Source organism: Achroia grisella, unplaced genomic scaffold (genome assembly GCF_030625045.1).
Source record: "Achroia grisella isolate CSIRO2021 unplaced genomic scaffold, CSIRO_AGI_Agris_v1 utg903, whole genome shotgun sequence".
In the NCBI taxonomy this organism is placed as follows: Eukaryota; Metazoa; Arthropoda; class Insecta; order Lepidoptera; family Pyralidae; genus Achroia; species Achroia grisella.
The window spans coordinates 3,127,160-3,155,102 of record NW_026713061.1 but is presented as its reverse complement, the minus strand read 5'-3'; the positions used below and the strand labels follow the sequence as shown (position 1 = coordinate 3,155,102).

Here is a 27,943-nt window from a genome sequence, read left to right as displayed (position 1 = left end):
TATTTATTGACATTTAATTCTAAGTAATATTTCTAATGCTAAATTTAAAATATATATACAAATTAATAATGATAGACAAGTTCATCATATCACATTCAATGAATATGAATTTGTATCAGGAAATTCATAAGTTGTAATTGAATAAATTGGCAAGTGTGAGAGTTATACATACTCAAGTCATTAGGCTTTATAATTAATCTAACTATAAAATGAATATATATACAAAGTCAGGACAGATATCTGTTATTGACTTATTGGTTAATTCATAACATCATATTTCGATTTCTTAACATAACTAGCTAGACTGCATGATAGAATTGCTCCAATTAGGGGTAGTAAAGCAGTTCCAATTGCAATACCTATTAATACATCCATGTTACTCTCCAAATACTCCACTATGATTTCATAGCAACCCTGTAAATAAGAATAAATAATACATGAAATACATACACATACAAAAGTAAAAGAAGCTTATGACCAAATGACCATGTATGCTGTTTAGGTAAATACCATAAAATAATTCTAAGCCCTATTATGTTGATAAAAAGAAATTTTATATATTATGATAATAAATATTTATTGGATTCCATAATGTTTACGGTGAAATATGTTTATAATTAGTACATTTAGATCAATATGAACCCTATGAAAATTATAGTTTTAACAACTATTCAATTAGTAAAAACAGTAATTAGCATACCCTTTGATAGACGTCGCTATAATTGGCCGTGATGCAGTGGTTTGGGTCCAAACAACAGGAGATTGGAATCACTCTCTGTGGTGATAGCTTCACCCAATCCGTATAGTTTGATACGCCGCAGCAATGCAGCTGTTATTGACAACAAATTTGAGTGGTAAGAGATTATTGAATCCTTATTCTATCTATCTAATAAATTTATATAAAACGAACTAAAATCACTCTAATGTATGCGATTTGTGGGAATCGCAAGGAAGAATGAAAGCAGGATTAATGTCAAAGAATTGAGAGCGTTAAGAAGTATAAGCGGTGAAACATTAAAAGATAGAATGATAAACAGTGTGATAAGAGATAAGTATCGATTGAAAGATTTTGGATATTTGGAAAATATGGATGTCAGAATATAAACAAGTATACCTATATCGAATAGGAATTAAGGCAAATGCCGGTAGGAGACGCCCTAGGCGAACATACGACGACCAATTAGGCGACGAAAAGGGCCTAAAGAGATAACTTCTATGAATTAATTGATGAATGTAGAGGAAACGAAAGCATGTATGAATCAAAGTATTTGGCGTTCCTTAATCTCCATAAATCCATTAGATTAGGCAGGTGTAACGATATGTAGGTTTTATATGTGGTACGATTCTTAGCCAAGATCTCTGTTTAATATCATTGTGAAGATCATCAGCGGTGCGAATTCAGTCTGCACAGAATACCATTAATTTGGAACACCTCTAACTTTTAAAGTTGGTTAAAGTTGATATTAAAGCAATTCGCAGCTTCATAGGAAGAAAAACATAATAGCCCATGAACCAGGAACAGGGTAAGGTAACCAACGGTTTAACTGATTTGGGTGCGGTTTTCACTAATGTACCTATTGTGAAAAAATTCACTTAAAGTTAAATGTTTATTTAAATTTAAAGTTAAAGAAGCTTACCACAATGCATTAGTGAAAACCGCACCCAAATCTAAGCGGCATAGAAACAAAAAGCAAAATAATTTCGGTACAAAGTCTCAGGTTCTGCTAGATACTAATAAATCTATTTTAGTTATTAAACTGCGGTCTTTTTCATTGGAGCTAAATTTTTTTAATTTGAAGTAAAGAGGTAGGTATATACCGTTACGACTGTTATTAGATAGGGTAATCAAAGGAAAGAAACAAAATACATACTACAATAGTTTTTATGGATACGGATGTCTGCGTATATATTAATAGAGTCGATACTCACTGTTGACTGTGCCAAATCGAAGTTGTTTTTTTGTGGATTTTGTGAAATAAGTGTTTGTGTAAGTCCATCGTAAAGACCCTTCGCAAATGTGTCTCGATAGCATGCCACAGAGGCGCCGACGCCTGCATCCATCATGAATATGCATGCTAGTAATCCACCGTACTGAGAGGAAAGAATTAGTCAGTTGTTTTATCGGAGCTTATACTAATATTTTAATAACATTTAATTGTATGAATGAATTGTTTTTCTATACACAGCACTTAATGAAAGTATTATTATTTAAATATGAAGAAGGGGGGGGGGGGGTAGTAATTAGGTCTAGTGCCACCATTGGTATTAACGATATAAGGTCGACCTCCATGCAGTCCTCTCAGGAATAATGGTTAATTTGATTTGCTTTATTTTTTTATTATTTTATTAATTTATTTGACTCCACGCTCACTCTATCATCCTGCATTGGTGTTCCCGCCAGCATATAGCGTCGGAACAGATGGGTGCAACGTTCCATAATCAGCCATTAAAAATAATACCTATATTAGTTACAGATAGCATACGCAGAGTATACTCTCCTCAAATACATATGAAAAGAAGTATGAATAAGTCTTCCTTTTACTTTGCTGTTTTCGCGGAAATGGAAACGGACATGTAATCAAGATGGAGAAAATTTGTAAGTAAATAGCTTTGGAGAAGATTTCCCGTTGTAACGTAAGTAACGTCCGTTGTAACATGCCGTCAAAATAAGAACTTCACGAACTCATTTGAAAATACTAATCATACTTAGTTAATTTATACTGAATTTTTGGACACAGTAGATAGGTAGATATACTTACAATGTAAAGTAAGACAGGTTGTCCTTTGATAATGCATGAAAAAGCAATAGAGCTGATAAGAACAATTAGACTGGCGATGCCAATCATCACATGCGGTGCAGTTCCGGAAAATTCTGAAGATAGTTCCATGTATTTATATAGGTCAAATTCCGCCCAGAGCCCCACCGCTAGAAGGAGAAGACCCGTAATCTGTAAATAGAACTTCTTTTTAAAGTATTTAACTAAGTATCTTATTTTGTTAACTAGACAAGTTGAAGATGCTCAAAGTGATATTCAAAAATCAACCACATGGAAGATGACTTGATACTAGGGCCATTAATTCCAATTATTAACAATTTCCATCCCTCATGTATAGGTAAGCATACGGAGTTGTGGGCAGAATATATATAGGTAGTTATGGAGAACTGAATTATTTATTATAGATATATATTATTGAGAATCTTGATATTAGCCAACTATTCAAGTGACGAGGTGGTTAATATTCTAGTTTTTTTCTTGCAGTTAGTGTAATTAAACAACAGGTGATTAGAATAATTTTATACACAGCTGTTAAGTTTATACATATGATCATGTTTGATACATCTAAATATAATTAAAAGTAGTAAGATTGTACGATCTAATTTGTGAATATTTACATTTATTCGGGTTTTTCCTATTGAAGTATTGAAAATACATTTAAATAATGAAGGTTTTTGATACGCACCCAAAACACGATATTGAAAACAAACAAAAATGTCTTCAGACAGGCTATAACAGCTACGTTCTTGAATTGGTTACCCATCGTGAATAGAAAACTATTTTGTTATTCTATAGTTCAGATTTTCATTCGGATTTAATTTAATTATCGAGAATCATTTTTGATGTTTTGGATTGTGCTCTATGCATAGCTTTCTAGGTTAGGGTGGGTTTCGACTTACCTACTGCGCATGCGTTATATCATCGGTAGCCCAAGCATGGCTTACTACATAAATAAAAGCAGTTACTAAATGAATAAATATCAATGCCTGTCCTTTTTTTAGATTTTATTATATTTTGAATTCAAATTCGAATTCAAGACTCTGTCCAAGTCCAACTTAGGTAGTAACTACACCACTAAGCCACAAAGCTTTCATAAAAAACTTATAAAGATATTCATATAAACTGGCGGCGTGGCGCGAAGATTGTAAATAGATTCATAAATAGACTAAAATATAATCGTATAATACTATGACTAAACTAAAATGAATTAAACTTTCTTAATTACCAACTTAAAAAATATTCTAAGGATTTTAACAAAAATGCATTATTAATTTATATAAAATAATTAACAGACATAGGTACCCTAAGGATTAAGAAATGTTAATTCTAATATTAACCCTAATTTTATTAAAATTAAAATATTCAAATTTAATCGAAGGAGTTTGGAGTCATATTAATACTATTGAATTCTTCGATTACGGATTGATGCTACTATATAACTGTGTCTATGTGAGGGGCAGCTAGTTCTGAGTTCTGACACTGGTTAAGTTAATGTTACTGTGGCGGTAACCAGTCGTTTACAGACCGTAGCTGCGCTAGCGCACTCTTACTCGACTCGGTGTGTATATTTGCGCGAGTGTAAACACGCGCGAACAAAAGTTACAAAATATTTTATTAGCACTTGTATAAATTATTTCTTTAATATGTACTAAAAGAAAGCTACAAGTAACAGATGTCAATTTGCGAAAGTTGTAATTCACTAGAATGTTTTGCCGGGCTAATTTATTTATTATTGGACTTGTTTTCCGAGTCGCTCCCGTATCTCCGATAGCTGAAATTGACACCGATGATGGTAAGTTGCACGATGGTATTGGTGATGGGTTTTTTTCAGAAAAGACAAACATTGCATACAGGTATTGTAGTTTTTCAATAAACTTAAATACTGGCTGTTATCAACGCTTTCGTCGACTCTCGTTTGTCGATAGACAAACCGGCAGACATAGGTAGATTTTCTAATTTATTTTCTTTTTAATGCTATTTATCTTTTTTTTAATGATAATAATAAGTAATTATTAGTATGAAAGTATATACTGATTTTTTTATGGATGATAATGGAATGATACACCCGCATGCGCTTTTCGGTGACGGGACACCAGTGGAGGATGATAAGATGAGCATGCGATCAGGTCAGTTAGCTCATCGTGGCAAATTCACAAGGAATTTACCTCGATGGCTTCCAATGGGAACCGAATGGTGGTCGACATGATACATTGCTTGTCATAGGTGTTTTTAGTCCAGATTACTAACAATCCCTTTCCCCTCTATAGATTGATATTACTTACGTATATATAAATTTCATGATGTGTTTTATTATGAATTTCGCTAAATGTGCTGATTAGGTAGGTACCTGATGGAAAGTGTTAAATATCAACAAAGAGCGGTTTTACAATTATCTAACCAATCGGCACATTTGCCGATTTGTTATTGTGATACCGCCCAATGACATTGGTTAAATCATGGTATAATAAATTACTGCCAAGAAATTTCTAACTACCACCTGAAGTGTTGGTTATATCGTAAATATATAGAAATATTTAAATTAGTAATAGGTATGAGTTAAGTACGTTTACATAACTCATACCTATTACTATTTTTACGTATCCACGAAAGTGTATATGACTGTCAGTGTGTGTGTGTATCCCTTTTCACGACTAAACGCCTGAACGGATTTCTATTAAAAACGTGAAGAGAGATTGTATCACGAGGACGGATATAGGCCTTTTATCATTGAACAAGAAGATGAGGTTGTGAGTAATAGCTAGTGTGCTATAAATCATAATTAAGTATAGGAATGTTTTGTAAAATTCTCTCAAATGAAGAATCTTCATAGAAATGTACACAGTTTGTGAAATGTGTAAAAACTGTAAAATAATTCAACAACTGACTGTCTGTCTATAACATTCCATTAATTTAAATCATTACCTATATATTTGTATATTAATTTAAATAGGTGTACCAACAATAATAACGATGTCAAATCACGTACCAAGCAAATTGCCAAAAATGTAGATTTGCGTGTAGCTGAACATTTATACATGCCTGCTTTTAATTGCCATCGTTTCAACACTAAACTACTCCACTACTCTACATAGGTAAGTTTCTGAATTGACGGTGGACCACATTATCTATTGTGAAAACATAAAAAGGCCATTTTGATTAAAACAGTCGCGGTGCAAATGTCACGAGCGCGTGCGTAACGATATTTCAAATTTTCGAATAAAAATAAAAGTTTCTTACAAGATAAGGTAGCCTACCTAACAATATTTTTTACGAACATACAACCCACTTTTCTAATGGAATTAAATTGATTCTAAATAATAATGACAGTGACGAATCTGACTAAAGAAACATAATACACAAATGAGTTGTCATCAAAATGCATAATGACATTTCTTTATGTTGTCGTAGTTGTTATTTCTTTTCGTACGTAGGAAGATAGGAATTTTTCACAACATTGATCTTAAATTTGACTCTTAATTCTCAATTCACTCTTAAATCTAAATATTGTTGCTTTGCTAGTTTTATTAGCTAGATAATTTTGTTACTTACAAATATAAAATTATAATTTCAACATACGAGTAGGTATATAGTCGTTACAGGCAGGATTACTATTGCACCGACGTTTATAAAAAAATCGTTAGGTCAGATGATTATATTCAGGACTTTTATCCCCGTAGCTAGTAAGTAGGTAATGTAGAGTAACTACATTACAATCTTCAAACGGTACGTCCTGGAAGACATCGTGGTTATTCCTGAATTTATCACAACGATAGTTCGTGACATGATTTCAAACTCGTTCTTATCTCTTTTACCAGTGCCTCGTCACTTCACCTTTAGATACTTTTAGATTCCATTGTATCGTACTCATTAAAAAAATACGGCATACGCATACCTACCTACATATTATATGGTCACTTGCGACATTCGTCATCATAATATGATGGTAGATAGAGATACCTAATATTAGATCATTATAGCATACACATGTATATATTGGAGTAATTTGAACACAAATTAGGAGCAAACTTAATTAAGTTTTTTGATTTGATAAAAAGAAATAAGTTATGTGGCAGACAAATCAGATCTTGTGAACTGTATATATGTAGTTTGAACTCACACGGCATCAAAACTTTGGTCAATGGTTCATTACTAGTGTTAAACCAGGTTTATCTTTTTCTGGTAGTTTTTGTTATAATAGACATAAGATCTAAAAACTTCTATAATAAAAATATATTTATATATCTAATGTAAAAAATGTTTTCTTTATTTGAAATATTCCAATAGCTCAAATTTATGAAGTGAATTTGGAAAATTTATAATACTAATACATAACCTAACCTAATTAATATTTTAGTATTATAGATGAAACAAAGCAAAATTAATTAAATCATTAATAGTTGTAGTATATTATAAAGTTATTGGTGAAATGGCCTTGTCATATTATGCTAATGTATTATATTATAAATAATGTTAGTGAATAGGTATTTTATAATAATAAAGTAATATACCATTACGACAGTAGATATATTTTTTAATTGATGATAATGGTAAGGTGTACCGCTAACGGTATGCGCTGGGTTAGGGCACCAGTGGTGGATGATACGATGAGCATGAAGTTAATATTCTTTTAACTTACTATAACAAGTAAGTTAAAAGAATATTTCAGTAATTACAGCTAACGGAGCCAATGGTAGGTACGTGATGGAGATAGCGAGCCAACTGTCGAACTTCTGCGCCATATTTGGAAGAGCACGAGCAAACGTGCCGCCTATATAGGTTTGTGTCCTCTTATAATTTGACCATTATAAGAAATATTATAATATTATTAGGAAACCAGAAACTCTATCGTCTTATGATGCCTTAGTTAAAACTATTGAAGAAGAAGAATATATGTTAGAGAAGATAAACAATACACTGAATACACGTGTAAACATATTAGGTCCATTACAGAGATTAATATAATATTTTATGTATAATATATATATATATGTATATTTTAACTTTGATAGAAGACTTCCGCTTAACATAAGTTAAGCGGAAGAGGAATACATTTATTATAAGAAAAAACTTGCACATCAAATAAAATTATATTACATCTATAGATATTTCATTTATCTATTTAGTGAAATGTCGATTATGCCTTACACAGTGGTGGTAGTAAACTGTTTTAAAAGAAAATAATAATGCAATAAAAGTGTGGTGAAATTATAGCAAACGAATTTTCTTGAATTTTGGTTCAAATTATATTATTATTATTTACTAGTGATGACTGCAATTTGTAGGCGTGTAGGTATGTACTCGTAAATTTGCAGATCATCTAATCATGGTGATAAAACGATAACAGTAAACGAAACATATTTGCAATGCCATCTGTTATTTTATTAAATATAAATTATAAAGTTATAAGTCGTGTAATTAAAATGTACACAAAATTAATTATTTACGAAAAATACCTACCAAAGTGGGTTCTTTCGCAGGTATATATCTCAACTCTTTTTAGCCTAGGTATATGTTTGTCAATACTTTTTGTGAAAATTTCATTGTAATTACTCTTTTTTACATAAAAGCTTGACACAAAAACCGACAAACAGACAGATTTCGCCTTGTCATAATTCAACGATTATTTTAATTGTTTAAATGATTATATTAATATTTGTTTACATATTCTAAGATAAAGATGTAAAAATAATTGGTTGGGCAAACTATTTTAACGATGTGGCTTTATGATTTGATTATAACATGAAATGCATCCATTTCACAAATTGGTCCTCTATTAACATGGAACACACAGATTCGACCACAACACCCCGCAATGCAGGCGAGTTGAGTGAGTTATAATAGAAGTGCAATTCGAAATTAGATCGGACTGCCGTAACTGGAGTTACAATCGTGAGTATATACATCTGTTAACGAAAATTATTATTCCAATCACATGTAGAAAAACGTGAACGAACTACATTGTGCTCAGTTAGTTACGTATTCAGAGTTGCTTTGCTAACGGGGAGCCGTGGAATCTGTCGCACGCTACATGTTGACGCAACAGTCCGGCAGTGCTCAACAATGCTATCTCACCGCAAACTATCAATATTTCACACTTTTCCCACATTGAAGCCATAACTATAACGGGGTTCGTACACGATATACGTCACCTACTACGACGTCTATCACACGAGTTCGCGTGAGCATCCCTGCACCGCTCCTTCATTCTTACTCCATGGTGGTGACAAAAAAATATTATCACCACAGCAACTGTATCAAGACGGTAGAGCTACTATAACATATTTAGATTAAAACAAAATGGTAGTAATTAACTTAAAAACTTAGGATTATACATATTTTAATATTGATGCAGGTAGAAATATTTTATTTAGTTTTAATGCAAACAATTAGGATTAGTTTATAATAGCTATATGACAACTGAAGACCCTGTCAAAAAAAACATCATTTTTTTATTATAAATTTGGAACTATATTCATATAACGCGAGTAGAAACTAGTAAACACGAATTAAACTAAGATAATGATTGTTTTGTAACTAAATTAAGAAAATATATTTTGTATAATTTCGTAGCGGTAGCAGCCCTTCAGCGTCGTTATTTAGCATGTTACCTTTATGGTTGGACACATTTAATGCTGGCAGGAGACTGTAAACTATCATTATCTGTGTCACAGATCGCAACCACAGCGGGAGCGTGGGCCCATCTGTTGAGTTTATCTCGATATCTATGAGATAGCTTCGGTCAAATTAACTGCACACAACAAGTCTAACCGCCACAATATCAGTTGGTGGTCACTATTCAAACTGTCTCCACTATCAGCGATCTCTGTATTTTTCATTGTTTACATGACATCGATTTAGTTTGTTCATTACTGGATCGTAAAAGATAGACGAAACTGGGTCCCCGATGATGATCAAATTTATATCTTTAAAAACAGAATAGAACACCTACGTAATTATAATATGTTGCTATGTTTCTGTAAACTAGATTTTATTTAAATAAAAATCTTATTAGCTAGTAGTAAAACTTAAAAATAGCAATTTTTTAAACAAATGGTAGGTATCATTTGTTTAAAAAAAATATTTATTATTGTAATCACTCAAGTGGGCCAAGAATTTGTTTAACCGACGCCTATATAAATGAACAGCACAATCCAATATTATCATGTCACACCCGTGATACCCTTCATACTTTCCCATTCCAGAGGTCTAAGATGTCATGTCTGTTATCCTTTAATTTCACAGAACCACCTAATCGTACTCTACAACTGAAACACAGGTTACATAGCAATCTGCTTAACGGCTGATTTGGTGAGACTCAGGTACTCAAAGACGTGTGATAGTGTTTACAGGCAGTATTGTAATGTAAGAGTTCTATGAGCAAGTTATAATTTAGATACCTAAATTATTCTTATATTCACTTGTGTTAAAATATATCTAAATAATTTTATTATAGACTATCAAGAACTACCAATTAGTATTTATAATAATAATAACTTTATTATTGAATTGATGAATTGGTTCATAGAATTAATTTAAATTTTGAGAATTGTGTTTCAGAATCAATCCCACTGTGCATAGATTATAGATATACGGTAAAAAGAATGTATAATATGGAAATCTACATAATAATGCTTCCAAATTGCATAAAAACAAATAAGTATAAGAACAAATGTAAATATTAAAATACCACATAATAGAAAGTAACATTAATACCAATAAATAATTTATGATAGTTTAACTGTTATTAATGGTGTCTCCATTGAAGTAAAAGTAAAAGGACATAGTATTGGGTAGATATGGTACAATGTCGGTCGCAGAGATCAACATGATTGATGACATGACTGTGTAAGTTCTGACCGTGTCCACTAGGTGTACAAACTATAGCAAAAACTATACTTACCTACCTACTACTAGCCAGTTGACCATAATGGTAGACAAATATTGCAGTACTTCCTACACAGGTTATGAGAGGTGACTAATTCTTAGCTGGATATTTCTTATATTATATACGACATTAGCAGAAACTGCTTAACTACGTCTCTGTATAACTTCTTTTGTATTAATCAATTCGAATTAAAAAACACAAAATTTTAAGCAAAGTTTATCACAATGAAGTTGTGAAATTTGCACCCAATTTGGTTACGCCATTTTTTTGGGTCTTTTTTTGATATATTTCAATATTTTTTTGTCATATCCATATCTTCCACGTACAGACAGTGATCAGATATGTTTCATTATATGCATGTATACATCGTAAGTATTTACTTAAAATTAATTGTTAGAGCATCAGGGTCTAGGAGTTAACTACGTGGACATAACCGAAAGATTGTGAGTTCGATCGCCAACGACGCCTTAAAATCTTCCTCCAAAATTAATTCGTGAAATAGCGTAAGGCCGTAATGGCGTTGGATTCAAATATACCCAGTGAAATGTGGGCATGTCAACATTTCGTTCACCACTACATCGGACCAAGACCAGAATGTCTCTGACAACCCTTTTAAGATTTGGGAACAGTTGTGACGCTATTTTACTATTATTGTTGCTAGAATTATTTTTTTCGCTAACATTTTGTGAACGAGGTGAGAAAAGGCTATTGTCTATTTACCTATTTTTTAACATTGTTATAGAGATGATAACAGCATATTACATATTGCATAAATTAACATTCATTAACATACTCTTAGCAAATACGATTGTTCACAAAATTTGCTAACATAATGATGGTGAGCATCCATAGTGTGCATGTCATTACACCAAGGCGCATTTCGCGGTCGACATTAGCATTCGGTAACGGTAGCCCGACTCGGCACGGCACTCAACCCCGTCGTCACCGCCAGCACACCGCAATGAACCGCCGCGACGCCACACTACCTCTTAGGGTTGCCAACTGTCACGATTTAATCAGGATGCCCCGATTTCAGAACCATAATAAAGTGTCTAGTATAAATGAATAATCGATTAAGGAAAAAAATACTTTGTTATTTAAAATCGACTTTTCTAATCGAAAAACATAAAACCGACTGTCGTTAATATATCTAATCGTTAATATAAATAAATGAAAAAAATACGAATACTGTAATGTAAACTGGCTCATAAATAAGGGTTGCGGAATAAGTGAATACAAAAAATATTAATCAGCAAAACTGTGATTTTGTTAATAAAAATAATAGATTTTTAAACAGAATCCGTATCCGACAGAACGTCAATTGTTGTGATTTTAAACATATTCGTATAGAATGTTATTCATATTCGCTCCATATTCCTTTCTTGCAGAGCTTATAATTACGACCTGTGTCTTAAATATCGGAAGCTCATAAGCGGAAAAACCAGAACGTTTTAAATTTAAAAATCTTTTCTAGAATTCCATTTTTTATCCGAATCATTTTTTTCATGTAATCCCAAAGAAATCGTAATCAGAATTGGCTAGCCTAGCTAGACTGCGCCACGGTTTGATATGCACCATTGTAGCCGGCTATATTTCTACAATACATTCAAGTACATTTTAGATCAGGTACAACCTAATGAGTGAAATGTAAGATGTCACGCCAAAACACGTGCTACTTTTGCTTTTTCTACGTACCAAATGGGCCATGTGTGAAACTTGCTTTCACTGAACGGGTTTGGCTAGACGACGCGTTAATTAGACGATAATTATATTTTTTATGTGACCACTGATACCATGTAGATCTATTATCATAATGAACTACCGAAATTGCTTCTTATATTATTTACGTGTCATGTTCCTTTTTGATGACTCTATAAGTTACAAGTACTTGTCTTATTTTACCGGTCAATCAATAAATAGTATTAAATAAAAGGAATCGAAAATGTTTTTATAATGGACCTTTCAAAAGTTTAGTTCTTAAATCCGTCAAAGTCAAAATTTAAAAATACTTATAGTTTGAAACTGTATAAAAATAGATGTTATATAAGTTCCATATTCGTGACTACATCAAGACTATCATAAAGAAAACATCAAATAATACATGTACGCATCTTTAATAACTGTAAGACAATAAGAAACTAATTTTATCGTTTACAATTGTACAATATCTTAGAAAATGTAGCATTCATATATAAAATTATATCACATACATCTTCCTATACAAAAGGCACAATAAAATAATTGTAGCTAGATAGATGGGTATAAAACTATCTTGACTTTTATATTTAATATCTCGTGATTATATCAATTAACTTAATTACATGCTTATTTCACTTCTGATATTAGACTATTGTGTATTGAATAGCTTTCGTCTATTTATAAGCAGATTATGAATAGACGAAGTTACCGCAGAAAAAGTGGAAGTGAATGTTGCAGTAATTGAAGGTCAAAGAACGTTTATCGTTTTATATATTAGTATAGTACACCACAGGGAGACTGTAAAAAGTAGTCCACCTATGGCGTGGGTACTGCCTGTATCATCTATTACCGCTGTTAAGCAGCTTGCTTTGCAAGTTGTTTTGTTGTAGGATGAGTTAGGCAGGGAAATTATAGATGATAACATCTTAGTCTTCTGACTTCGTAACGCATGTGTCACATGATAACGACATGTCCGTAGTGCTGTTACCGCTAACCATTAGGTACCACCCCAGCATTTTTACAATTCCTATTACATAAAAAACCATTTGGATCAATCAATCAATGTCTAATAAACACTAAAGGAATTATACAAATAATACCACTGGCGGTGAGAATCATTATTAATAGTGATTAGTAGCTACATTTCCAGAAAGGACCCGCTAATCCCTATTTCAGCAATTCCAGATGGAATTGCATGGCAATAGTTTTCATGTTCGGGATTTTCATTTAATGTTAGACATAGACACCTATGTGTACCTATGCATTGTAAATAAACTGGATTTAAAAAAAAAAAGTAAAACAATTGAGTTTCTTGCCAGTTCTTCTCAATTGGATCTATATACCGAACTGGACGGTAGGGAAAAAAATTCTAATGTAAAAACTTGACGTTCATAAGCGGCTAAAATGTCCTACATGAATAAATGATTTTTGAATTTGAATTTGAATTTGAATCTGAATTCGTTACGACAAGCTGAGTGACCTAACTTCATTCTGATCTTATCATTTTCCACTGGTGGCCAGCCAGCGCACACCGTTAGATAGGCGTAGGCACCATTCCATATTTATTCATTGAAAAAATGTTAGCTGTTTATTTATGAATTTGTTTTTAGATTAGTCCCTGGTGGTTAATGACAACATCCAATCATAAATAAATAGTAATGACTTTATAAGAGAACACGGTTGTTTTATTGGCACCGTGGTACCAATTTACACATATATATATTTACTTGCACCTACAAAAGGGAGCCAACTAAAAACGAAATTCACAAATATGGGTTTAACTAAAAATAGTACAAAAAATATACCCTCATTGATATGCTATAAGGAAACAACTATAAAAATTCAATATTAAGATGCAACACTTTATTAAAATCCAAAAATCTTGATATTTATCATATCCAACTGTAACTAACGTTCATACATCTATACAAAAAAACTTCTGCAAAGCACAGGGACTTGGCAATCAGTTTTTTGCCTCTCCTGTAAAATGAGTTTTTTTGAGTTAATACCTGTATATATATTTACGCTTTTTTAATTTTTTTTGTCTTTCGATAAATTTAATTTTACGTTCCGTTAATTTTTTCTAAATTTGTAGTAGGTAGATATATAAGTAAGAGAGCTGGAATTCATAATACGATTGGACAAGATCTACATATAATTGTGTATGTACTAAAGAACATGATGGGTAGACCGTTGCAACATCGTCATCAATAGGGGGTGAAAGATTAAAAGATACAATATATTTTCACGTCAAATTTCATTCTGATGCGTACAGTCAGACTCAGACACACTTTCGCATATTATGTACGAGTACGGGTGTTACCATAAATATTTCATTTTATGAGTAAATAATAGTAACGATATAGTTATTTCGTTGCGGCACATAGGAAATGACACACGTTTTGATAATAGTAAAAGCTTTTCACATTAGGCTTTTTTATAATTTTCCGTGCAGTATTACAGTGGACGTCTGCGATTCCACTGATGGTCGCGTACCATTTTGCACGCATGCCATTTGTCGTCATCGGAATTTTAAGTGTTTTCATACAACTGCAGGTATTAGACAGTCTACACACGATACTAAAATCAGCAGTAATATCGCAGTTGGGTAGCGGGTTGAATCGCGTCGTGTGCGACATTGGGAGAGACTGACCATTACTTTTATTCTCATTACCACTGCTCCTATAATGCCCCTGATTCGTCGAGACAATTTTAACTAATTGACTTAAGTGTCGTGTATAGACCGTTTTAGGCTTCTCATTTGTACCGTGACGGTAAAATTGTATACGTTAGCGTATACAATTTTATCGTTTTACCGTCGCTATCTTTCGACGGTAAAATGTAAAAGCACCCATCAAGTATACATATTATAGATATGATATCATAGACATGGACTGTTGCTAGTTGTTGTATCTGTTATATGTTTATTGATATGCGAAATTAATGTCGACGCGATCATCAATTTAATATAATTTCTACATTGGTACATATATTAACTGTAAATAATAATGTACAAGGTTTTTTTTTGTTTTTTGGACAATTTATTGTGAGAGATTTAAAATTGAAGTTAGTATAGTCAATAATATGGAAATGTAATTTACATTCACGATCAGACGGAGTAGACAGAGGTACTGTCATTGTAGTGGTGAACATTTGACAAAAACGTAAATTATATTTTTTTAATGTCGGACAGATTTAAATCAGAATAGATATCGACTTTGATTTAAAAAATATATCTTGAATGAAATGGTACAGGTTTCACTTAACTAGCTTAATTTATCAGTTAGTTAAATGTTGCAAGTGTTCACTGTTACAATAGAACTGCATTTTTACCACTTTTTAGATTTTTACGGTGTCACCATGATTAGGTCTTTTTAGAAAACGGGTCACCGACCGGGCTAGTTGGATTGTAGTATCGATTTATTAGAACTAAAATTCCTTTTTAGTGGTGCTTCGATGTATAAAACTACAATATAAATATTGTAAACAGACAAATATGTGGATTCGAGATCAGTAACAGTTCTTTTAAGGTTTTTGGCTTTATAATTTTCTTTTATAGACTACCCACGCTTGGTCCTTAAAGAGCAATACTGTATAAGCGTGTACTCACATAATTTTGATACAATAAGTTTGATAGTTGATATAAATAACTATTTTCTTTAAACTGTTCATTGAAAAAAGTATAATAAATAAAATCTACGTACACAATATTATAAATATAGCAAGTAAGCTTGAGCACTTGTTTACTCTAAGTATGGTGATATTTAATGTTATAATGCTCTACATAAATTAATTATGTCACCATACCTATTTTATTTGGATCTTTCAAACAAATGTAAGTATTCAAAATATAAACTATTCCATATCCAACTATTAGTAATTATGTAGTTACTGAAAATGTAAGATTTGGAATGCAACTCCACACCATTTATTTTGCCACTATAGAGTAGTAGTGTAGTATCCTAAAAACTAAAATCTAAAACAATTAAGAAAATATTGTGAACATCACCATCATTGTTCTTTGGCATCACCAATCCAAGAAGTAACGGTGATATCGCCAGTATTGTTCATAGTTATCGAGTTTCTACACAACGGTTGTTGTATTTATGTAAGTGGCGACAGTTACTGACATTCACATCTTCATTACAATGAAATTAATAAAAGTCTTACAATACAATAATAAAAATGTACTTAAAAAAAAAATAATAAGATTGATTAAAAGAATAATATAGATGTCAGCTACAGATAGTAGTAATAGGTAGGTGACTGTAATATAATAATAAAAAAAAATGATTCTGTATGTTTTGATGCCGTATGGTTTGATGTTTTGATGCCTAAAAATGTAAATTATAATTATTAAAAACTAGACTATAACGTCAAAAAATTTTTTAACATTTTATATGTAACTAGAATATTCTGGAATAAACTGAACAACTTTTTTGTTCAGTTTGTGGAGAGTGGCCATCGTCGTATATATACTATTGACAATGACATTGAATTTTAATTTAATTTCCACAAGAATAGTAGATCAGAATTTCAGAATCACCACGGTACCTTAGATAATTTACATTATAACGAGTTCTGATTTTTAAGGTACTATGCTCCCATACTTTGTAACAGGTCAGGTGTGACATTCATTGTCGTAGTTCATCTTTAAAACCGACACATAGTTTACAAAGTAAGCTGAGATTGCAGATTATTTCTCTACCTAACTAATCTACCTGAGTAATCAAAGTAGCACCGGTGTCACAAGTAAAACGTCCTGTTATGCAACCATAAACCTTACTTTTACTACCAGCTCATCTTACCCGTTATAGCAGGTAATATATGCTAAGACATCCGTTGTCTATCGAGCACTGTTGGATAGCGTTAGGCAATATCACTTAAATTGGCACTCAATAACTAGATAAGTCTTAATTGCATCGTGATAGTCTTAGCGCAGGAAAATTTCATAATTATATCGTATATTTGTGAAAGCTTTTTCAATATCAATTTCCTATACCTATACCACAATGAATCATGACTGTCTCCAGCACTTACCATATATTTAACTTCGTACAAAGTGAAAAATCTCGTACCTATATCGGGTTAGTTTGGCTTTCCAACCTCATTTTTCTGAACTCCGTAGGCCAATATCTCGTACACACCTTGTATGAGGATAAAAATGTCCTCGTATCAATGGTCAAAAATTATACGCGGCCGTATCTGTACGCGGGTTCTCGTACAGTTGGCATTCCAATACAATGTACTCTTCGTAACCGCGTTGTGTATTATGAACGAAATACTCGTATATTTGGAGTTTTCTGTTTTGTTTGCTTTGTTTAACGTCAGTGGGTCAGTTTTAATTAAATGCGGCTAAAACGGTGGATATACACGCATGGTTAGGATGGCACAAAGTGAAATTTATATGTGTAAGCACCAGCTTTCTGATCGACATTCAGAATTCACTTATAGTAACGTCCATATATTCACAACTCCTTATGCAGAATATTCAGATTCATTAGAAAGTTGTCATTGTTTGTTTATTTGTATATAGCCAAATTTAAAATGTAGTAAATGTTTGCTCGTTTGGTGCTATTATATTTAATAAGCTTTTTTTTTTCATTTAGCTACCTAATGATAAATGTAAGAAATAGGTAACTTTAATTTTCGTTAGGTAAAAAAAATCTACTATGCGAATCATTTTTGTGAGCTCCTATCAAGGTGATTTCCACTTTTCATCTCTTGGAATGTAATTTTGTATTAAGTGCAGATATTGTTAGTACGTTTTGGTTTGGTGTACCATTTACCCCTGGAGTAGCCCTGTGTATACATATAGATATATAACTACTTGATGTAGGACCTCCAACGACCTAGGCCTCAAAACAATTGCGGCGTGGAATTCTTGAACGTGAGCTCGCTGATGCATATCATCACGGTTCATATTTCTGAGGCACAGTTCCGGCAGTTCACTGTGTCGATAATAAAGTTACATTTTTATTTATTGCATACATTAATTTTTACAATGCCGGTTATGTTTTTGATGGTATTTTTAATCAAATATACGACTTTGATTATCTGAGATATAACAGGTAGGCTATACCTATCTGGATTCGTGGTACAGACTATCCTTAGGTATGTCAAATTATTAAGAATATATAATCATTAAGATCCATTCAGATACAAGACACATTTTCGCTTTTGTAATATTAGTATGGATTTGTCCTCACACTTATAACTTATCAATAGAGGAAAAAAATACTTACCAGGATGACATGTTAGTAGGTAGAGACTAGACTAGACTAGACTAGAGACTAGTGGCACAAATAAAAATACTAAAAATCATTAATAGCAGCCATAGGTCAATAAATCAACACTTCAGTTCCAACTCATACATCGTTAATTTTTAAATAAATATTGGTACTTACTTTGTAAAGAGGTCCAAAATTGTGCTCTAAATATAAAAGTTAACCAAATTATATCCGGTGTTGTTAAACGTAGACTAATATTTATGAAAGCATCTATTTCCGATAGGTATATGATTCAGAAATCCGGATCCGGTTTGGTCTCGTTCAAAGATTGTGTAAATGAAAAGATCCAATACATTAAGACTTAATACAAACATTCCATAGCATTCATTAAGCAACAAAAATAGTCACAAATAGTGACACTAGGTCTGGGGTAACAAGTGTAAGATATTTACATATAGATATATCACAAAACCAGTTTTTAAAAACAAGTATTTCAAAAGTATAGTTTTATAACAATCTTTTCTTTTAGAAGTTAGCTGAAAAATCATTTGCGATCGACATCATCGTTAACAGCGATGACACCTCTTGGTCCCAAATCAGATGGCCCCATAAACCGACAGCAGGAAGAGTGCGAGGCGACGCGTGAAACGCTTTGTTTAGTTGCGTTTCGCGTCGTTCGCCAGCCACAATACCGGTAACACGCAGAATATTCGTCATAAATAATTTACTAAAAGAATGGAAAGCAACGTTTTCATTAAAATAAAACAGCAAACCAGGCTGTACTAACGGTATTTGCTGGTATATACCAGTGAAAGACAGGTCGATGTATTCTGCCTTGATACATCCATTAAGGCTATAAGATATTATTTATAAACAAACAAAACACTTTATCCACTGCAGGTTTGTGTGTACTTAACTATCTTTAAGCCAGGCTCCTTGAGAGTTAGGCATTTTTATATTATACTTAAATCTAAATTGATTCGCAAATAGTTGATTTATAAATTGACTCATGTTTATACGCGTATTCTGGAGTCAATAAAATATAGGTATACATCGTCATCTGTAAATTAATATCAAATTTGTGTTGATCTATATTGATCAGTATTTACTTCTATATCTACTGAGCTCAGTGTATTATAGAGGTACCTACAATCATAAAGCGAACGTGTCATTCACAATAGACGTTACGGTCCAGTCGTCAGGTCATGCCTGTTCGTCACCACATCCGTCACACTATGTCAGTATATCTAATACTGTATCATAATAACACAATAAACATACAACTCGATACAGTTTGCTTATGTAAATAATATAGTTTCAGGTGGAGTCAAAAATATTTTTATCATCAAGACTGCCGCATGGTAGTATATTCTTTGACAATAAAACCTTAATAATTTTCAAACTTATAATTTATATTCGTTATGGTCGAAATTCGATCATTGTGTGAGCACTATTTATAATAAATTAGCAAACTACAAAGAGATCAAGCCGTCAGAAGAAAAAAAGCCAGTCAGTCAAGTATCTCCCTATTATATGCAGCAGGTTTCCCTCGTGTCCACATATTACTTGCTACTAATTTAACTTATTTATAGGTGAAAACTTCCTTTAATAAGTATTTTTTTGGTTTACCCATTGGGAACATACAAATCTACATAAAATAAATATTAGTTTTTATTTCACATTCTTTACCTATATTTTTCATTGTATAAGTTAAAAATGCAGCGACAAACAATAATAAACAATTTCGAAGCCTAAAGCCTCCTAAGAGGGATTAATTAAACAAATTAATTAGGCAAATTTGCCTACCATTAAAGCTCTGTAGCAAAGAGAGTAGGTATCATATTCTTTAAATATTTTTATGTCCATATTAATAACACACTCGCGTCAAGAAGAATCCCGTTTTAACTTTTTGTTTCCGAGCCCTCAAAACCGCGAATAGCCGTGAATCTCATCGACATGAGACCATATCCGTTTCGATGCTGTCAGCTATTCCATTTGGAAGTCTTATCAAATTATGGTTTTTGACCTCATAAATATGAAATATTCAATGTAATATTGCGGTTGTATATCTAACGAATGGGTTTTTCAACCTTCTTAAAAAAGAAAGAGGTTCTCTATTCATCTCGTATTGTGTGTGTACGGTACACAATTCTGATAATAGTTTTTGCTAGATTGTAATTTTATACGCACTGGTCCTCAGATTCAGATTAGATTAGGAACTAAAACTTAATTACTGTAATCTATATATACTGACGGACGCTCTTGATGTTAATGGTGGTATAACCTATAGGTACTAATGGTAGATTTATGCTGCTGTCAATATCAAATATTATGCTACTAAAAACGAATCAGGCTACTAAGTGTATTAATTTTATAAACAGTTGACGTTCCCTTATTTCGTATGAGTGTATAGTAGGTATATGTGATAAAACAGAGGTCGTAACGCATATAGTGTAAGTATTGTACTTAAAACCTTTCCGGAACTAATTCTTGAAATAATAGTGAAAACCGTATCAAAATCAGTTGCGTGGTTTAGAAGAAGTGGCCCAGAGCTACCGACAGATCAGCGAGTTTTTTTATACTATTTATAGAATATTATAAGCTGTAGCAATTATAGTATATAAATGACATTATGTTTTTGTTTCCATTTTTTTGTATTATACCTATATATATATGTGTGTATGTCAAGTTAATCTTTATAATAAAAATTACGTGTCGCATTGTTTGTCCGCGATGGATTCCTAAATTACTGACCCGATTGCAAATTTGATTTGCACATTGTGTGCAATTATACATCTCAATTTATAGTCGCAATATTATTTTGTTTAATATATACATATATATACATATATATATATAATTCCAATTATGCAGCCTAGATAGGTCATGTGACACCTGATATACAATATAATTCTATATCTACTAATTTAAGTGACTCACGTATCACTCTATGATTGAATGTATTTTTATACCTAATAAGTAGATATTAATTGAAATAATTAACTCAACCCAATACTTTTACCGTGTAAACCAACATGTATTTATACAATGATAAACAAAATTTATAGTGATACTTTTTTTTTAATTTTATTACCACAAATTTGTTGACAGAGCCGAAAAACTCTAGTAACTTTCCAACTTCAACGTAAATTAGTACAAATATGCACAGTCATCTCTTTAATTCGTGGCGACTGCATCAGTGATCCACTTTTACACCTACTATCGGCGTCGTTAGCGATAATTTGCCATGAAAAAAGTGAAAATACTTGTTAACAATATAGCTCCGTAACTAGTTTTGTACTACATATGTATATTCGCACAATGAAATATGAATGAATACAAGAATATACCATACAAAATCTACTTATTATACTTAAGTTGTAATTTTCATATATTTATATTTAGTCATTAAAAATACGTAACTAGGTAAGTATTTTAGTACTAATTACCCTAAACGTAACAAATAGACTGACTGGTGTTTGTTACTTTTTTACAAGTAAACGGTTGTAATGTAATGTTTTTAAAGCAAACGGTTTCAACGGATCTTAATTAAATTTGATATTAAGTGATATAGATATTGTATATATCACGAGAGCTATCCTTCATCTCAAAAAAGCAGACGAAGTTGCGGGAAACTTCGTCTACTGTACTAGTGTAATTATGTATTTTATGTAATCTGTACGCATAGTTTCATACAGTAATATTAATATATTTTTTCAGAAGTATTGCACCTGATCGGCGAGCCAGACTTTCGGGATGTTCGACTCCGTTGGGAATACGGCAAAGGAGACGAAGAGCGACCTAAATTATTAGCATTCCAAGTACATTATTGCGAACTACAAGCATGGGGACAATACCGATGCCGAACAAAGGTATTTACCGCATTCTATCTACCATAGTTACCTATCTATACATGTATATTAATTATTAAAAAAAATAATGACCTCGGTGGTTTAGCGTACCCTACTTCTTATAAACCCAGGTTCGATTCCTCGCACGGTACAAACATATGTATTTCATGAGTATGATAGTTTATATCGGTCTGGATATTTTATATATGTATACACAAAAAAATGGATCTATGGAGAAGATGAAGAAAATGTATATCTGTTTAGCTTGGGACTAGATAGCGCTGTGATATCTAGTCCCAAGCTAAGCTGTGTTCTGAGGTATTACTATTATTATCTGCTACATATGGGTAATGAGAAGTATGTCCAGAAGTATGTTACGAGTAGTGAGCGTAATGTATAAGGAAATTGGAAAGAGTATTAGTTAAAAAAAAAACAATTTTCCGTAAATTTTAGTATTCTGAATATATTCAAATGCTAAAATTCAAAAACTGATTGACTAAATTTTAATGCCAATCGAATCGAAAAACAGATATGTAGATTTATATATGCAATGTCAATAAGGCTGTAAATAAAGCACTGATAAACCAATACAGGGGCAAATTTAATAAACTTTCTTATCTATTCGATGGGATTTGCTTTGATCCTAACTTGATCACGTTATTATTCAGTTTGATAATGTACGGTATGTACCAACCTGTAATGTTGAAATACAATGTTACTGTATTTCCCGTAGACACTCTAGACTTCCTGGAGAGTCTAGAGTCTAAGAGAAGACTCTATACAAAGAGTCGATAAAGGTCTAAACGGCACTCGGTTTTCTCTCTGACGTACAAGGGACCTAGCGGAAACATAGATAAGAATTTTCCCAATTTATCTTCGTATATATCTCGATGCGTAGGCGCAGCACCATGTACTTAACTTAAAGCTTGTTAAGTTCTATAATGAGTTTGCACTCCGAAACGGGAGATAATAACTCTAGATATACGCACTGGGCGTGACGTCAGCACGATATTGTTATCATTGTTACATGCTGATGGCGCCACCATTATACGCTCCACGATTTTATTAAATGTTTATCGTAATTATAACTCAATTCCTATACTTCTATGACAGTTGCAAGGAGCTTATGGCCTAACTGTATCTAAACCTACTTTTGCGCGATGTCGCTCTTGAGGTTTTGGTTAGGACTACCTCGAGTGATTCAGTGGCTAAGTCATCTTTGAGAGCTGATTAACTACGCCCACATTGATATGTAACGGTGTATATTACTTTTAACAGACTAAAAAAATTAAGAAATTTTCAATTTGGTTGCTAAGGATTCATGATAGTTTAATTTTGTACTAATTTTGAAACTTCTTTTTTATTTGAGCGATATGTTTACTGATACTGATATGTAGCACAGATTGGTACACAGAAATTTAGTCAGTATCATTTTTTTCAAGTTTGTTGTTCATTGTGACTTAAAAACCGAAAATGACAATTTGGTTTTTAAGTCATAATAACTTGAAAAATATGGTATTCACTTTATGACTACTTATTTACTATATTTCTATATTTTACTATTTCTTCAGACTCTCTCGTTAGACGATGACGAAAATGAAACACTATCTTCCGGTTTTCTAACATCTGAAATCTGTAGTAAAACAATGTAACCTAATCGTGTTTGTTAACGATAGAGGTAGATTTATTTTTGAGATACCAAATAAAGTACTTAATACTATACTGCGTTTTAAAGGTAATCGACAATTTGGAGGAAGAGAAATTGGCGAAGGTAGCAGACCTCTCGACGACAACAGTTCAGCCACTAAGAACCACTACCACAACACCCACGACTGAGGCTGCGAGTGGACGTCATGGACGGGTGTACAGCACCCTGATCACGGGTCTACGGATGGCGACCACGTATTCATTTGAAGTGCGCCCCGTCAGGCGTGACGCGCGTGACCTTGCCGACCCACACTCTATTGGTTCCAAAATAATTATAGTACCCACAAAAGGATGTGAGTTTGACATTGTTATTATACGTATGTAAGGTCGCTATTATGTACATATACTACCTAATATTTTGATGTAATTGGAATGGCAAACAAGTTGAAGACCCCTGATGGTACTTACCCTCGCCTATATACATGAACAGCACGTTGTTATGTAACACTCTTTATATCACTCCTGCGTTGGCATTCCAGGGGACTAAAATGCTTCTTAACCCGTAATTTCACTGCCTAATATGCACTTTACATCGAAACAAAGTTTACAAAGCAAGTTGCTACTTAATGTATGATGTGGAATGGTGCTGACATCTGATTTAAAGTATATACGGTGGCGGGATCAGTAGAGGATAATGTTACTTAGTCGATCCTGAAAGAATGTGATTTCACCTGTATTAAATTACAATATTTTCCAGAGATGAGATCGACCTGTTATATTGCTAACAATGGGGCCAGAAGTTCCCATTACTAACTATCCCCTGTACCAATTATCTATAGTAGTGTTCGTAGTGTTCCACGCGTTATATATTGCCAATCAATATATAAGGCTAGAAGACGGAACAGTATGTACAGTGAGTAGCATTGTCTAGATATTTATCTATTTATTATTTACTTACCTTAGATAACATTTGATGTTTTATAGTTTCTTTACCCATTTTAGTATGAGCATGCTCCTCAATCTTGGTTTAATTATATTCTATACTAGATACCCGCCCCGGCTTCGCACGGATGTAAACCATCTTGCAGCACTCTATCTATTGCTAAAATTGCATTAAAATCCGTTGCGTAGTAGTAGTAGTTAAAGGTCTAAGCAAACAGACAGCGAAAGAAAGTATTCATTTCATACTATGTTAAGATTGTAGCATGTACACTTACCAACAACCACTTTATCATTAGTTTCAGCCCGGGCAACACAATGCTTACCGCATGCGAGCGAAGTCGAAGTATCAACTGGGCCATACTTCGGAGGGCGCATCGCAGTGGAGGCTGTTGATGGAGGTCCAGAGAGATGCTCTCTTCAAGGCAACCCTAATAGTGCTCAGGATGCATATATTCTGCGCATTCATCATGATGAATGTGGTTCTGAGGTCAATGAAACGACAGTAGCAACATATGTGATTGTGCAAGAGAATTTACCAATTCTCACTCACAGTACTAGACGGTAAGTTATTGAAGACATCATACAGATGTATTGTAATCTACATTCACATATTTTATTAGATATTCAGTTGTAAGAAGTAACCATTGCCTACATAAGTTTCTATTCAATATATTTCTTGATCTTTCTATCTCTTAAAATGAATTCGACCTGATATTCAAATTGTTTTCAATGTAAATTGTATGTCTGTTGCAAATATATTCGTTATAATATGATTTACATTTTTCGTCATACAAGTAATAGTGCTATTAGAGTTTTTCAGTTATTAGGGTATTAGATTTCATAAAATTGTTAAAAATGTAATGTAAATTATTAATAAAAATGTTAATATTCTGGTTCGTTCTGGTACATATTTTATAAACTTTAATTACAATGGGCGTAAATAAAATTATTATCTATTACGTATATAGAGAAGTAAAGAAATTAATGAGTAATAATAGTTATTATGAATTACAGATTTTTGGTACTTTGTACATACAAACCGGAGACCCTGACGGTTAGAGCAGGAATAAACTTGCCAAAAGCTAATCCTGGAGACGTGCTTCATCATATTAAACCTCATTCTGGTTACGCGGAACCCTACGACAATCAGGACTTGGATTATAATGAATTACAACCGGCCAGGCTGGAGGCACGCAAGGAGGAAGTACAACAAAGTAAATACAATTAATATTAAAACTGTTGTCATAGTGTTAACGTGAGAGAGATGTGACCCAGGCGTTTAAATTTGATTATAAAAAATATTTGTATCAATTTATATGATCGCTGATAACAAAACATTTGCATTTGAGAGACGACGACGAGCCCCTCCTGCAACATTGTATGAAAATGTAGGTAACCTAGCAAAATGCGGGCATATCGAGTGTTGCGTTCACCACAAGTTGGTAATACTACTGACTACCCCATTTGATAATAATCGTGAAGGTATTAGGTTATAATGTCTATTTTTTTTCAGGTGTATTTGGCGAAATCTCTCTCGTAATGTTCTTAGTTGTGGCTGCCTTTGGAGGTATCGCTTTGCTCATATGGAAAATGGTCCCTCAAATTGACAAAGATAACATTTCGATTGCCACTGTGTCCTCTCTGTCTAGAAGTAGTATTTTTGGCAGAAGAAACCGAGACAGGTTTTCCGATCGAAGTTCTGTATATTCTATTACTTTGTCTGAAAAAGATGACAGCCTCGCGAAAAAACCAAATGATGGAGATAACACTTCTGAAGCATGAATAAAGTTATTTGACTGCTATTGTTAAAATAAGATTGTTTCCGCGTGTTTGCACATAATATTGTATTATCTATGATTATAAACATAACGAGGGAACGAGGGACTCGATAGCGTGGTGGCGTGGTTGCTGCAGTAGTCGACGACGCTAGTGTCAATACGGCTTGAAACAGCAACTTAAATGGTACTTACTAAAATGAAAATCTGTTAATTTCAATTGTTTTTTATTGGAAAATAAGTTTGCCACACGCAATTCATCTTTTCAACTAGATATCTATATGTAGCTGCTTTTCAATACTTGAATTTGAGCAGTTCTTAATAGGTAGATAAAAGAAATAGCCTATTAATATATATTGTGTACATAAGTAGCTTCTGATTATATGTAGGAGTAATTATTGGTTTACTACCCTGAATTACACCCAAGAAATCGTGAGTACAAATCTGGCCAACACAATTAAAAAACTGTGTGTGACAAATTTATATTTCTGACTGACTGCACTGGTCGGTGAAGGAAATACCGATAGGTATAACGCCAAAAATTGTTCCAAGTGAGGTCAGTACGCTCCGCTTTCACGAAAATATATCGAATCTGAAGTGTAAAGTTTTGAGTTCATTACAACATTATAATAGTTGACAATGTTGACTTCCATCACGAATAACAGTTGTGATGGTATGTTTGTTTGTTTGTTGGTTTATGATATATTTTATGCGTTATGGCCAGTATTTTATTATGCACCATGAACACATGTTTCTTTGCTAGTAGGTAAACTAGGATTGCAGATGTAATTTGTTGAGTGTAAAAAGAAATAAATTTTATTGTATGTAATTTAAACGGTGTAATAAAATTTAATATAATATTACCTACTTAATGTTGAAGTAGTAAGTAGTAGGTATTTATAAAACTAGTAACTAAGCACGAGTGGCTATTTTCAATTATTTTGCTGGCCGAATATTATAGTGTCTGAAATCAATACATTAATAATATTTCCTATGATTCGACTGTGTGTATGATGTGATGATGCAATATAACTCATATCTTGGCCAATTTTTAATTTAATATAATAATTATAAATAAATACGAGACGGTATATAATTAGATATAAGGATATAAAGTGTGATACTTAAATAAAAATAT

At 32.7% G+C, this 27,943-nt stretch overlaps 2 protein-coding genes across 4 annotated transcripts; one reads left to right on the top strand and one right to left on the bottom strand.

The window, feature by feature from the left end:
- Positions 1-80: 80 nt before the first annotated feature.
- Positions 81-5,850, bottom strand: LOC131853506 (tetraspanin-7-like). Of its 2 annotated transcripts, none has more exons than XM_059204412.1 (5): positions 5,764-5,850; positions 2,760-2,948; positions 1,930-2,091; positions 701-829; positions 81-414 (listed from the first exon to the last, which is right to left on the bottom strand). In XM_059204412.1, exons 1-5 carry the CDS (start codon positions 5,812-5,814, stop codon positions 259-261), a joined length of 687 nt encoding a protein of 228 aa, XP_059060395.1. In that variant the 5' UTR covers positions 5,815-5,850; the 3' UTR covers positions 81-258. The 2 variants fall into 2 exon arrangements, with proteins under 2 accessions (XP_059060395.1, XP_059060394.1); XM_059204411.1 differs by lacking the exon at positions 5,764-5,850 and adding an exon at positions 3,463-3,646.
- LOC131853504 (uncharacterized) lies at positions 4,306-27,943 on the top strand. 2 transcript variants are annotated; one of them, XM_059204409.1, is made up of 6 exons: positions 4,306-4,569; positions 22,314-22,462; positions 24,177-24,441; positions 25,327-25,591; positions 26,045-26,244; positions 26,544-27,943. In XM_059204409.1, exons 1-6 carry the CDS (start codon positions 4,482-4,484, stop codon positions 26,810-26,812), a joined length of 1,236 nt encoding a protein of 411 aa, XP_059060392.1. In that variant the 5' UTR covers positions 4,306-4,481; the 3' UTR covers positions 26,813-27,943. The 2 variants fall into 2 exon arrangements, with proteins under 2 accessions (XP_059060392.1, XP_059060391.1); XM_059204408.1 differs by having other exon boundaries at positions 22,311-22,462.